The sequence below is a fragment of the Leptinotarsa decemlineata genome, unplaced genomic scaffold (genome assembly GCF_025532065.1).
Source record: "Leptinotarsa decemlineata unplaced genomic scaffold, Ldec_3_MD MMD2_tig00026314_RagTag_RagTag, whole genome shotgun sequence".
Lineage (NCBI taxonomy): Eukaryota > Metazoa > Arthropoda > Insecta > Coleoptera > Chrysomelidae > Leptinotarsa > Leptinotarsa decemlineata.
In genome coordinates this window covers 15,394,598-15,407,865 of record NW_027412684.1, presented here as the reverse complement: position 1 = coordinate 15,407,865, position 13,268 = coordinate 15,394,598, and the positions used below count along the sequence as shown (strand labels likewise).

The 13,268-nt window shown below is 34.3% G+C and overlaps 1 protein-coding gene across 1 annotated transcript in view; it reads right to left on the bottom strand.

The window, feature by feature from the left end:
* The window catches only part of nAChRa5 (nicotinic acetylcholine receptor alpha 5 subunit), a 108,243-nt gene that overhangs the window by 83,889 nt on the left and 11,086 nt on the right, over positions 1–13,268 (bottom strand). The window contains exon 2 of the mRNA XM_074181593.1: positions 4,235–4,383. Within this exon, the coding sequence (XP_074037694.1) occupies positions 4,235–4,381 (147 nt within the window). The 5' untranslated portion in view covers positions 4,382–4,383. The remainder of the gene's footprint in view (positions 1–4,234; positions 4,384–13,268) is intronic.

Genomic DNA, 13,268 nt, shown 5'->3' with positions numbered 1-13,268 from the left:
ATAGATCAAGAAATATCAAGTATGTTACGTATGTTACGCCATCTACCAGCGAATAGATCAAGAAATTGTAAGTAGGTTACGTACAGCTCCATCTGCCCGCGAATAGATCAAGAAATATCAAGTATGTTACATACAGCGCCATCTGCTTGCGAATAGATCAAGCACTAATGCCGATAATTCTGTCAATACAGATCCCGAGATTGAAAGTTACAAGCAAACATGCATACAATCATACATACATACATACAGGTGAAGCTAATATAAAGCGTGTGAAAATACGTATTGTGCGCCCTCGTCTCTATTTTATTGAAGAAAAACATCCACTGCTCTATAATCAACCACTCTTCAACCAACCCTAGTAAATGAATTACTGTTAGGTAATAATAAATTAGACTCCAATTTAAATTTTTTATACTATTTACCTAATTTTCAGTCCACCTGCAACGGTAACTAATAACACAGTTTAGGCACTTCCACTTATAAAATAAATTTTTCCATGTAAATATACAATTTTGAAAAAATATACAACAGACTATCATCATTTTTTATATATTTTGCCTAACCTATATTAGTAATTTATATTTTATTGCATATTAAATCTATTAGATTATTATATCCTTGTTATCACTGTATATCTAGTAAATCATGACATTGTCTGGAAAATATTAATGAATTTTAGCTGGAACAGAAATTATTTGTTACGTAAATGAAAGTAAATTTGATTGATTGAAGCTTATCGTATATGTTTTTTCGGCAGTAGTATCTTTAGAGAACGATTAGGGTGGATATATTTACTGATTTTGATTGATGTCCTCGTCAACGTCATCACCTGTCCAGAATCCAGAGACAAAGTTGAACGATTTTGAATGGATTCTGTTATGGTACATTATTTTCGAGCAGCAAACTCCATATAAAATTAATCAATATTTTAGAAAGTCCTTTATTCATGTGTTTTCCTTACATTTTTTTTATTTCTCATTACTAGCTTCATGGTCGACGTAAAAGTTTATTTAGATCGTATTTCATTAGTTTGGACTCCCATTGTCTACTATGATATAAATAGATTTGAAAGCCCTGAAAGAATCTCTATGAAAATTAAAAAGATTAGCTAAAAAAATAACAGTTATTTTATGCAAAAAAAGTGAAATTACAATGAAATAAAATACAAGCAACAATTAAAAATTGGAGTATTAACAAGGAAGGAAAATTAAAAATTATTAACAGGAAAAGAAAATTAAAAGATTCCAATCCAAATCACTTCACGGCGTTACGATTATATTAGTATCCACAGTCGTGGTGATGGCTGGATTTATTCCCCCCTCATGCCCCCTCCGGGTTGAGTACCCCGAGTTGAAATCATCCCCACACGGTTACTGTGTGCAGAACATTCCATCCCGTCCATTCATCCCCGCTTCTCCGGAGCGGTTCTCAACTTACGAGTACTACTAAACAATCGTCTTCAGGTTGGAGCCCAGCTCACCTATCCCCTCTTCCCCCCAACGCTTCATCGGTTTCAGCGGGAGCTGACCGTTTGGCGGGAGTTGAGTGTTCCGCTTGATTAGAGGTATCTTTACGCTTACTTGGCCAGCGCAACATAAATGTTGTCCAACAAAGCATTCAGCTAAGCTAGCGTAGAGATACGCAACATATGGAAACCTATAATCAATCGCCAAATAGTCTGTTTCCGCTAAAGCCGATGTAGCGGAGAGAGGAAAGAGGGGATGGGTGAAAGCACTCGAATGACCTATAAATAGTCAAATTTCGGAATTTGTCCTTCTGACAAACGTCAACCGCAAGGGTAAGGGAGCCAGGCCCCAACCTGATTAAAATTAAAGATGATTTGCCGAAGACAATTGTGGATACTAACAATCGAAACGTCGTGAAGTAACTTGGCTTGGAATGTTTTAATTTTTAATTTTTATTTCTTGTTAATGATTTTTAATTTACATTTCTTGTATAGTTCAATTTTTATTTATTGCTTGTATTTTATTTCATTGTAATTCCAGTTTTTTTGTTTGCTTAGTATAATTGTTATTTTTTAGCTGATCTTTTCAATTTCTTATAGATTTTTTCAGGGTATCAAATCAATATATATATTATATCAGACAATGGAAGTCCGAACTAATGAAGGGCACCAAGAAATATTATCAACCACCTTCAAACAAATGTATTTAGATCGGTTGGGGGTAATGTTTTCATTTCTAAAGAACTTCATAAGTTTTGAGGTTTTCAAACTTTACTGATTCGTACATTGACTGTTTCTGACAACCTTGAAACTAAAACAAAAGAAACATGTTGAAGATCACCAGAAAACAGGTTAGATTTCATTCTTTTTCAAATATAACAGGTCTCTGCATATAACGGAAGATAAAACTTCACATCGTCCAGTGAGTAGCTGAAATAAGAACACATCTGTTTAACACGACCGATTTACAGATTGATAGAAAAAAGATAATTTGAAGGATTTTTGAATATTAGGCACTTCGTCTAAGAATCTTTCTAGTTGAATAAAAATTTACATCACCACTCCCAAGACTGTAGAATACGATTCTTAAACGACGTGGTTTGAAAAAGAATTTGGTTCAGCGATATTGTTTGAATTTCAAAGGTATTGGGGTGTTTATAGTTCAATATAAATTATTGACTCTATCTTCCCAGACTTTCTATATTGTACGGTTGAACGTACGAATGAATTAACCTCCATTGTACGACATTATTCTCTTGACAGCTAGAACCGTATCATCAATCACGAAACGGGACACAACCACAGCATCCAATCTACAAATGCAATTACCAGGTTTTATGCGTTCTTGGTAGCCGATCGAGAATTGCGAGAAATAATGAACAAAAAATCAATTCCGATCAGAAGCATTTCCTGGAAAATCAACTGAAGAGATTTTATACTCAACAGATTCTATTAGGCGTTTGAGTGTTTTTGCAGTAAACATTTCCGAGAAAATAAAAGTGTTTGCTAGATGTTTCAGATCTCAATCAATCGACAGAAGTCTTTGGTGTATATTTTTTCACTGATAGATGATAGTGTAGAAACGCATGAAACAGACACTGAGAGACGGTTCAAACATCATCCCCTATGCTGTAGTAATATTCACCAAGAGAACAAAAATTGAGAGTTTAGGACCTTCAAAACTTCTAATTGAAATTATACAATTGTTCGTGAATGTTAGGAATAATTTTGAGTAATATAAGATCCCAAACTGATGTTGATCCAACATCTGAAGTTACATAGAAAGACACAGGCAAAAACTAGACATGACGGCAATGCACAGCTATCACTATTAACGAACACAGTACTTCCATCTAATGCTTCCACCTAGCAAAAACTGTACCATTTCTCTCTATTTCTACAGACATGATGTCTAAACTAACATGATAATGACGTGGATCATTTAAAAGAACTGAGTGGCAGAATTATCAGAAGCCACAGTTTGTAGATGATGCAATAAGAGAATAGAGCCAGCTCATCATATCTTAATCAAATATGAGCCATTGACATACTTATGAGCTTGCAGTATTTTCTAGAAACTTGGAAGAAATGGATATTGGACAAGTCAGTCGGTTCTCGCCGCAAAAACGCCACATCTGCTTGTGTTGTATACCAGAAAATAGAATGTAAAGTTCTATCGAGTTAACACAATACCTACAAACCTGATAACATATTTTGAGAGCTGTTTTGACCTAGAATTGTTTCTAGGATGGGTCGTTGAAGTTGACTGCTCTACCAGATGGTGATCTATCTGGTAGAGCAGCCAACTTCAACAAACGTTGAGGAAATATTTTCCATAACAAAGTTTCTTGTTGGAAAGAGTAAAACAGAACATTGGCCTAAATGTAAAACTTGGGCTACCTTAAGAAAGCTTTCGTTATAAAATTGTAGATAAATGTTTGTTTGGAGGTGATTGACAGTGTTTCATGATGAATCTCATTAGATCAGCCTTCCATTGTCTAATATTATATAAAATGATTTGAAATCCCTAAAAGAACCAATACAAATGAAAAATTAAAATAATAGCTGAAAATAACAATATAAAATTGTTTAATATAATTGTAATTTTCAGCAATTTTTTCATTTGTATTGGTTCTTTTAGGGATTTCAATTCATTTATATAACATTAGACAATGGAAGTTCGAAGTAATGAAATTCAGTGTAGAACAATATTAAGCGTACGTTTAACACAAATACAAGTACAATGTAGCCACACCGTAAAAAACTCACCACATCAATGATATGATGTAAGGAAATTCCAAATATAACACTGAGCGGTAGAGATGAATTCTGAGCAGGCCTCACGGCAGCGTCGTAATCTGCCATCAGATGGCGCATCAGTCGGACTTCGTTTTCATCTCCTCGACATGGGACCATTCCTGAAATTTCAAAAATATTATCATGATCAAAATTGAATAAACGCTGGCAAGAAGAAATTTTCGGTTTCGGTGACGATTTTGCCTTAGAATTATTATTTTTTAATAATTTAGAATAAATGTATGTATTCATTAATGAAGAAACAGAAATAGTGCTCTTTAAAATAATCAATGAACGGATATAGTTGATAATTATTTTCACTAATTGATCAATTAAATGAGACGTATACAAATTCACAGGTCCTGATGAAATTTTAATGTGATCATCAAAGATGATAAGAAAAACTTGTCAGCACGCATTACTAATTTGTCATTAACACAAGGCAATTAATTCGCCTTCGTATAATATCGCTAAATGATTGGCAAAAGAATTTGAAAATCTCCCGATCGGCCCAACCGATGCGAGTGTTAAAAACTGACAAGAATTCATAGAGAAAATAAAAGATATTAAATTAGGAGAAGGCGAATTATTGGTATCGCTCGATGTGAGTTTCTTATTTCCAAGCGTCCCAAAATCACAAGCTCTAGAGTGTTTGAGGGATCTTCTGAAATCTAACAACTTAGCAAATGAAGCTGTTGAAGAATACATTCAACTCACCAAGCTTTGCATGGATCAAAATTGTTTTCAATATAATGGCTCATATTATGAACAGCGTGAAGGAACGGCTATGGGTAACCCATTGTCTCCATTTATAGCGAACCTATTCATGGATAGGTTTGAGAAGAAAGCTGGGAAAGATCTCAGTTACTTCCCTAGGGTCTGGATCAGGTATGTTGATGACATATTCGCTGTAGTGGATACAAGGATAATCAGAATCGAGAATGTCCTTTCAGCACTAAACAACAGGTGTAAGAGTATGAAATTCACATATGAAGTAGAAAAAGAACGAAAGTTGCCGTTTTTAGATGTATTGGTCATAAGGAACAAACAGAACGAAATAGAATTTGACATTTACAGGAAAGACACGGGCCCTTTCAGATACATTCCCAATGACTTGAATCATTGTCCACAACACAAAATGGCGGCACTGCAATTTCTGGTACACAGGTTAATAACTTTTCCTTTAAAGAAAGATAAGTGCGACAATGAAAAGAGAGTGATTCGGTATGTAGCTGAAGCAAACAGTTTTAACCCAGATATAGTTGACAAGATGATTAGAAAATGCAAGTTTAGGGAAGCACTTCGTAAATCTTCGACTTTTCAAAAAGAGGAGAGTAATAACAAGTTTATAGTAATCCCATATGAACCCCAATACACGAGAGGGCTCCAACAGATATTCGATAAAGTAAATATGAAAGTTGCATATAAAACCTCTCATAAATTGCAACAGCTTCTTAGTAATCCAAAAGATAGACTAGAAAACACAGAAAGGTCGGGGATTTACGAAATCAGTTGTCAAGATTGCAACAGCAAATACATCGGTCAGAGCCGACGAGCGATTAAAACCCGCTTCAAGGAGCATTGTGCACACATGAAATACGGAAGGATAGAAAAATCCACTGTCGCCCAACATGCTCACAGAATTGGTGAAAAAAAATCTGAAACTGATTAAGCATGAGAATGACACCAGGCTACTCGATGCATGTGAGAGTCTAGAAATAGCAAACTGTAAAAATAGCATGAATGGTGATAAGGGACCCATCCCGTTTAGCCCGCTTTTTAATCTTTTGTTAGAAAGAGAATAATTACTAAGAACTTGCAGGTAGTTAATTACCGAGAAATTTCATACCTATTGGATTTCAGGTATACAACCTCAGGTAACAAATTTTAGTATATAAGGACTAATCAGACTAGACTAGGTATCAATTTTCTTCTCCTCAGGATGCTAACTTTGTTGGCGAAACGCGCGTCGAGTGCAAAAACATCAGTTTGGTGTTAGGGCAATTGATCTCGAAAAAAGTTATTCAACTTTCACACCAAAGGTTCTAATCTCATCGTTATTAACACAAGGAAAATGTTTTACTCTCAAACCAGGCTTCATAATTCTCATAGGTGATCAAAATTACACACAATGAATTCACGTGAAACAATTAACCAACCCAGAACAAGTACTGTCTCCGAACACCAGATCTGCAACACTATTCTCGACGCATTTTTCATCATTGAATCTAGCATCTTCAGGAGATGGAATAGACTCATTCCTGAACCTGGGCTATTCATATCTATCAGGGCACACTTTCCCTTTCATCTTCAGGTACAGTTTAATGATTCCTTCGTTAAAATTTTTGAAACTTGGCAAAGTACATCGGTCAGACTAAACAAGCTATTTAAACTCAGTTTAAGAACATACAGAAAAAATGTTACCTAGGAAACTAGAAAAGTATGGTGTCGTTGAACACGCTTTGAAAAACAGTAAAAGAATAAAAAAATACTAATAAATTCAGTTTACTGTATGATTTTCACTATAAAGGGTATTGCAAAAAACGCTACACGTGTTTCCCTATACAATAGCTTCCTCAAGAGTAGACAGTTTACGCTTGGGGAAGCTATTGTATAGCGAAACACGTGTCACTGTTTTTGTAAAACATTTTATAGTGAAAACCATACAATAAAATGTATTAATTAGTTTTAATACAGATTTTTATCAAATATATATTCAAGTATCAAGTTCTATTCAATTAGTAAAAGAATAAATGAATACCGTCTGAAACTTTCGATATCGTCACATGTGTGACGCAGCAGTAACAATAGTCATTTACCAAACAGCCCAATGTTCACCATTATTTTGAAAGTTCCCGTCAATTTGTGTACCAAGAAGTGAAAGTGGAAATGTTTTGGATTTATTCTTGTTGTTCTTGTTCGAATATGAGATCTCTGGATTATATCAGAGAATATACAAATGCAGATTTTTTTCATAATTACTACAATTAGTACATATCACTATATCGAAAGATTTGGAGTTGAATCCGAAAATATTAAATGAGTACCTACTATTCTTCAGTTGCAGATGAATTCACAAAAAATGTAACCGTAGCCTATGATCCACTAATAAATCTAGCAAACGTATGACTTATGACTTACGTATGACTTAATCTTGTATGACACTAATATTGATGAATTGAAAGAAACGTTACATGATAATAAAAATAAAACCGCAACTGGATTTGATGACATTTCTGTTGGCATTTTTGAAAATCTTCCAGGATAATGCCCTGAACCAACTAGTATCTCTGATAAATGAATCCTTCAATGAAGGCATATTTCCACGTTTTCTCAAAACAACAATTGTCATACCGATCTATAAAGGTGGTGAAGTGAGCTCTCCCATAAATTTCATGCCCATTTCCCTCATTCCCACGTTAGCGAAAATTATGGCGTTAAGCGGAGAGTCTTTGACTATTTGCAGGCGTTCCGCAAGGATCAATCTCGGGTCCGATTTTGTTTTTACTATATGTTAATGACTTGACGACGCTTGATATTATAGGAAATGTCACCCTGTTCGCCAATGATATCACCATTCTACGGCATTATGATAAGCAAGCTGACCTTCATGATATCATTAATTCAGATATAAAAAAGGTCAGAGTGATGCGACTCAAACCTTATATATTTCAACATATTGAAAACTATGATAGTGTCCTTTGAATGTGCAGTTGCTGATATTTCTTTAAACTACCAGATTATTGAAAATAGTGTTTTTTCTGAATTTCCAGGACTATACATCGACAACGGTCTCAAATTCAATGAATATGTCAAAAACTTGAATCAAAAATTGTCCTTTGGTTGTTATGCTATGAAAATTGCTGCAATAGAACTAGGATACCCAACCACAAAGATATTATACGGTATTCCATTCTGGGGAATGTGCAGTGGTAATGTTCTTGAAACAAAAACAAAATTTCATTACAGGGAATAGATACCCCACCCGTCAAAGTAACCATCCCAACCTACCATTACCATCTTCCCTCTCATTAAGGATTCAATTATATATATAACGGCTGCAAAATGTACAATCACCTTCCAAATGGTAATAAAGTTATACCGTCCAACGCCAGCTTCAGAAAAGCAGTAAAAAAAGTTCTTTCTGGTAGAACCTATTATAGTTTGAAAGAATATTATGTGGATAGAATAGAATGATAAGTAGACCAAAACTATACACTCATATATACTTTCTATACACTATACAACTTCTATTTTTTGTTATATTTTGAATTTCAAATAAGTGACTGATGGTTTTTATTTAATTAAATTTTATATGGTAGTGACTATTTTTATACATTTATCAAATGTCATTAATTCAATTTATATTTACGTTTATATAAACAAGTTTTGTCAACAAGATATTATTCTTTGATATTAAAGCATATTTTGATTGATTGATTGATTGACAAATCAACTAATCAAAATTATAATCTCTAAAATAAAAGAAAAAGTGATAGCTGATAAAATTTGATTTGTCCACCCCCAATAAAAAATCCCAACGTTTTATTTGATATTTACGCAGCTCTGTATCATTTGCCTCCCTCGTTTTGAATTGTACAGTATTTTTGTCAAACCCAACATCCCAGAAAGTGTAAATATACGTCTACAATTATTTATTTCGTTGGGAATGAACGTGGTCCTGCTTCATCCCGAATCAACATAGAAAATTTTGGACTCCCTCCTAATAAACCCTCTCACTAGGAATTTTCACATAATTTTATCAACCTGAACCGACACTGTGGAATTTCATTTATTAAATTCTTGTGTGCCGGACTTCATGATAATAAAAAACCTCCCTGCTTCCTGTGAACAAATAACTCCATTCTTCGCAGTCACAATACTCGTTCCAGGATTTTGAGATCTCATTCTCCAGAACTAGCCGCTGAAAATGTTCACAGCTACTTGGTTGCAGGGTTGTCAGATTGTTGTATTCGAACAATTACATGATTATTCAATTCAAACCTTTCCGTTCACGTGGACTTTTAGTTTCAAACTGACATGAAACAGTACAAATAATAGATACAAAACTAAAAGCAATACGACGCGTACGATGTACGAAAACAATTTGTTTCCACTCAATCACAAAATGTTCCCATTCAATCACAATCCGTTTCACAATCATGAAATCAATGAAAAAGTACATAGCGGCATCGTCCTCAATGTTAAAATCATCACGGATGATTGTAGGCAAGTGTCAAAAATCTGTTATATTAATTTCATCAAATAAAAAGATAGCCCACCCGGTAGGTCAATCTACCAAAAGAAAAATTTGTCACCATTGAGCTCCGATTCTTCTCCGTCTTCTTTTTTATTCAACTTGTTCTAGATTTTCTCACATAACTGAATCATCCTGAAAAACAATACTTATCCTTCTATGATTTTCATCATTGTTCTCCGGAATGCTCATAGCAAGGAAAATGAAAATGGACTAGATAGCAGCCAAATTCCAATGCGTTATCAATGATTTCTCATAAAATGAAGTTGAAATCTTTGTTTCTTCAAGATATAATGAAATTCCTCAAATCTAAAGAAATTACTATACAACTGGCAACGCTTTTTGACTGGATGGCACACATGGAACGTGTAATCCGAAATTGGTACATACTGTGGCAGGGCTTTGCACAGGGGGCGTATGAACAATTCTGAGCGGATTAAACAACTTGGTCCTGCTCGAGCTGATGAGATTACACAATTCAAGTGGATTCTAACAAGGTTTGGATTGTTCTGACTAAATGAACAGATATAATAGACAGCCGTCTAGCCATCTTCGGGATTTCACTTTGACTTCATTTCAATCAGTTAAGTGTTCATTCGACTGTTTTCTAAATGGTTTTGAAGTCGGGTTCTACAAGTTGACAAATAGTTTTGAAGAATCAAGTAGCACATACTATTTTGGATTGCGAAATAGAAATTTTAGATCAGGAGTCATATTATACGAGTGAATTATGACAAGAATTGTGTTTGAATTCCCATTTAGAGATGCTGTCATCCTTCCTTCTGTGATCAGTTTGCTTGATGTCCTTGACAGAAAAGAGGTAGAATATTGAACAGTGTTTGTAGTTGCTGCCAGAGGGAGCAAATGTATGTAAACCTTAGCAAAACTGTGATAGACCTCTTCGCCAGAAAAAGGGACCTGGATGATATTAACTCTACTTTCTTTCAATTGGAGGATCGGGTATTTTCACCAGAACTCGGAGAAAGTTATACATAAAGCCAGGCAGGCTTGCCTGGCTATCTCTGGCGCCATCTGCACCACACCGTCAGCGACCCTCTGAACTTTCCTTATCTCCACATCTTTCTGTTTAGAAGCTAGAACTTTTTGGCAAACAAAAACCCCCGATATTCGCTGTTTGGCAAAAACTATCAAATCATTAAGAAATAATTGATATGATACTTTTTTATTTGAAATCGATATAATTTTTTCATTTTTTTGGATAACATGTTATCGCCATTTTAAAGCTCCATAATCTTTTGAAAGCACTACCCCCAGTGAAGTGATGATTTTTCAATGGTTTTTGTGTCAGAATTAGTTCCTTTTGTCAAACAAACTGAACGTTTTAATTGAAAAGGGAATAGTTTTTTATCTGAAACTTTTTGGCTACTTTCTTCTCTATCATTGAACAAACTTCCAAAGAAAAGAAAAATGTTAATAACTACAATCAAAACTCTTTATACAGGTATGCAGAACAAATTTCTGCAAAGGAGAAGTTTTGGGAAGTCTTTGGAGGATCAAGAGTTTTTATTGTAGTTAGTATCTTCCTCTCTTTGGAAGTTTTTTTTCAGAATAGAAGTGTTTTATTATTGCGAAATTTTATGCCTGGCAGTTCGGCTTGCGGTTCATTTTCAAAAGCTCATTCTGTATGAATGTTTTTATAATGTTATTATCATAATTCGTATTATCAGTATGCGTATCTTAGATTTGATGAAAATATCATAAAGCTTCGTCATTTGCCTCAAAATCATGTGCTTCATAGATACTTCTTTGATCAGCTTAGTAATCTCATAATTTGTTCAGACCATTCGCTAATTAGCTTTATCCCTACTTTAGAACTCAGGTTTTCTTATCGAATTTCTGATTGTTTGTCTCATAAATATCTCAAACGTTAATTAACGTTCCCCTTTTCAGTTCACTTCGATTTTTCCATTTGGAACATATTATAGAAGAAAATATGAAAGGAATTATGCTTCAGCGAATTTAAATGGATGATCAAGTAGGTTGCTATTAGGTGTGCGTGTGGGGTAAATAGTCAAGCATTTCAAAGTAATATATCGTCGTTTTCACAATTAATTAACATTGGTGTTGATAACAATCTTACCAAAATTATAGATGTGAGAGTTCAAATTTGGATCAAACAAAAACAGTTGAATGAATTTGGTTGAAATTTGTCATGTATATAGTGATTTAGTTCACAAGTGCCATTGCACATAATTTCAGTTCGCATTCATTGAAAATTAGGATTGAATAATGATGATAATACTCGTCCTATCGTCCAACCCGTGTTAGGAATCACACGTTAAAATGTAGGATCTCGTTAATCCTTACCTCGCACAAGTTTCGACTTCTGAGGGTTGTCGTTCGTAGGGGTGTGTCAGCTGATTAACGGAAAAACTGTTTTTTTTAAACATAGAATACGTATTGAAAAAGTCGAAGTGATTTATCGAATTATAAAAAATTCAAGAAAAATACACAAACGTAGTTCAAAGATATCAATTATGTATTAAGTATAAGTGCCAGACAGTTGAATGCTATTATTGGGGTTTACTTCAGTTTAAGAAGATATAATTCAAATATGCGACAAGTAGCCAATTTGTTATACGTTTTTGAAGAGATTGATTGAATGATAGTTTCGATATTGATGGCAAGTTCGTTGGTCAAAGTAGCCGTTGGAAATTAAAAAAAGCCAATTTGTTATACGTTTTTGAAGATATTGATTGAATGATAGTTTCGATATTGATGGAAAGTTCGTTGGTCCAAGATATGTACCTGTATCATATAAATCAGGGGTCTCCAAACTACGGCCCGCGGGCCAAATCCGGCTCGCCAGTGTCATCAATCCGGCCGCGACAGCCACTGATTTACTGTCATCAATCTGGCCCGCGACAGCCAATGATTACCTAATTGTTGTTACTATTGCTGTGATAAGTTGAAAAAGAAAACACAGAATGATAATTACTCGGTTTAATTCACTTGCAAGGTAAAACTTAACGACAGAAATGATGACAAAGAAAACTTAACTTAAGTATCTAAGTTTAAGCATATTAATAACTAACAAATAATTTAAAGTAAGCGTAAGTTTGCTTAGGTCACGCACTTTGCGACTATTCTAGTCTAGAAATATAGTTAAGGGCAGAAATTGGCCCTTGGAACAAACTGAAAAAATCATTATGGCCCGAAGGCTTCAAAGTTTGGAGACCCCTGATATGGATGATTTGCACAAGTTCACTTTTATTTTTATAGATTTAAACTAGTAGTTAATATCTTTGCATATAACTGATTCATACCTGGTGTAGCTGATTCACAAAATATTTCTTCGTAGGGATACATTCTTATACATAGTTTCTTATACATGGTTTTCAGTATTCTCTTCTGTATTTTCTTTCGCTTATTCATGAACGTTAAATTTTCTGACCCCCAAATGATGAGACCACATGTCAGGTTTGAAGCTACAAGAGCATAATATATAATTTTCAATTGTTTTCCATTCAGGAAACCATGATAAGTTGGCTTATCAATTTTGAAGCATAACTTGAGATATAATTGTACTCAATATCGCGAATATTGGTGAAAATGTCAACCAGAATTTCTACACTCCAGAATGTAGAGAGAAACATTCTCTAAAATATAATTGCATGGGATTAAGTAGAATCCCAGAAATGAATATTGAGGAATTTATATTGATTGTTGCCTGAAGCATTTTTTTCAACAACTCTACTATAACTGAACAGCGCTACTATGAGAAAGACT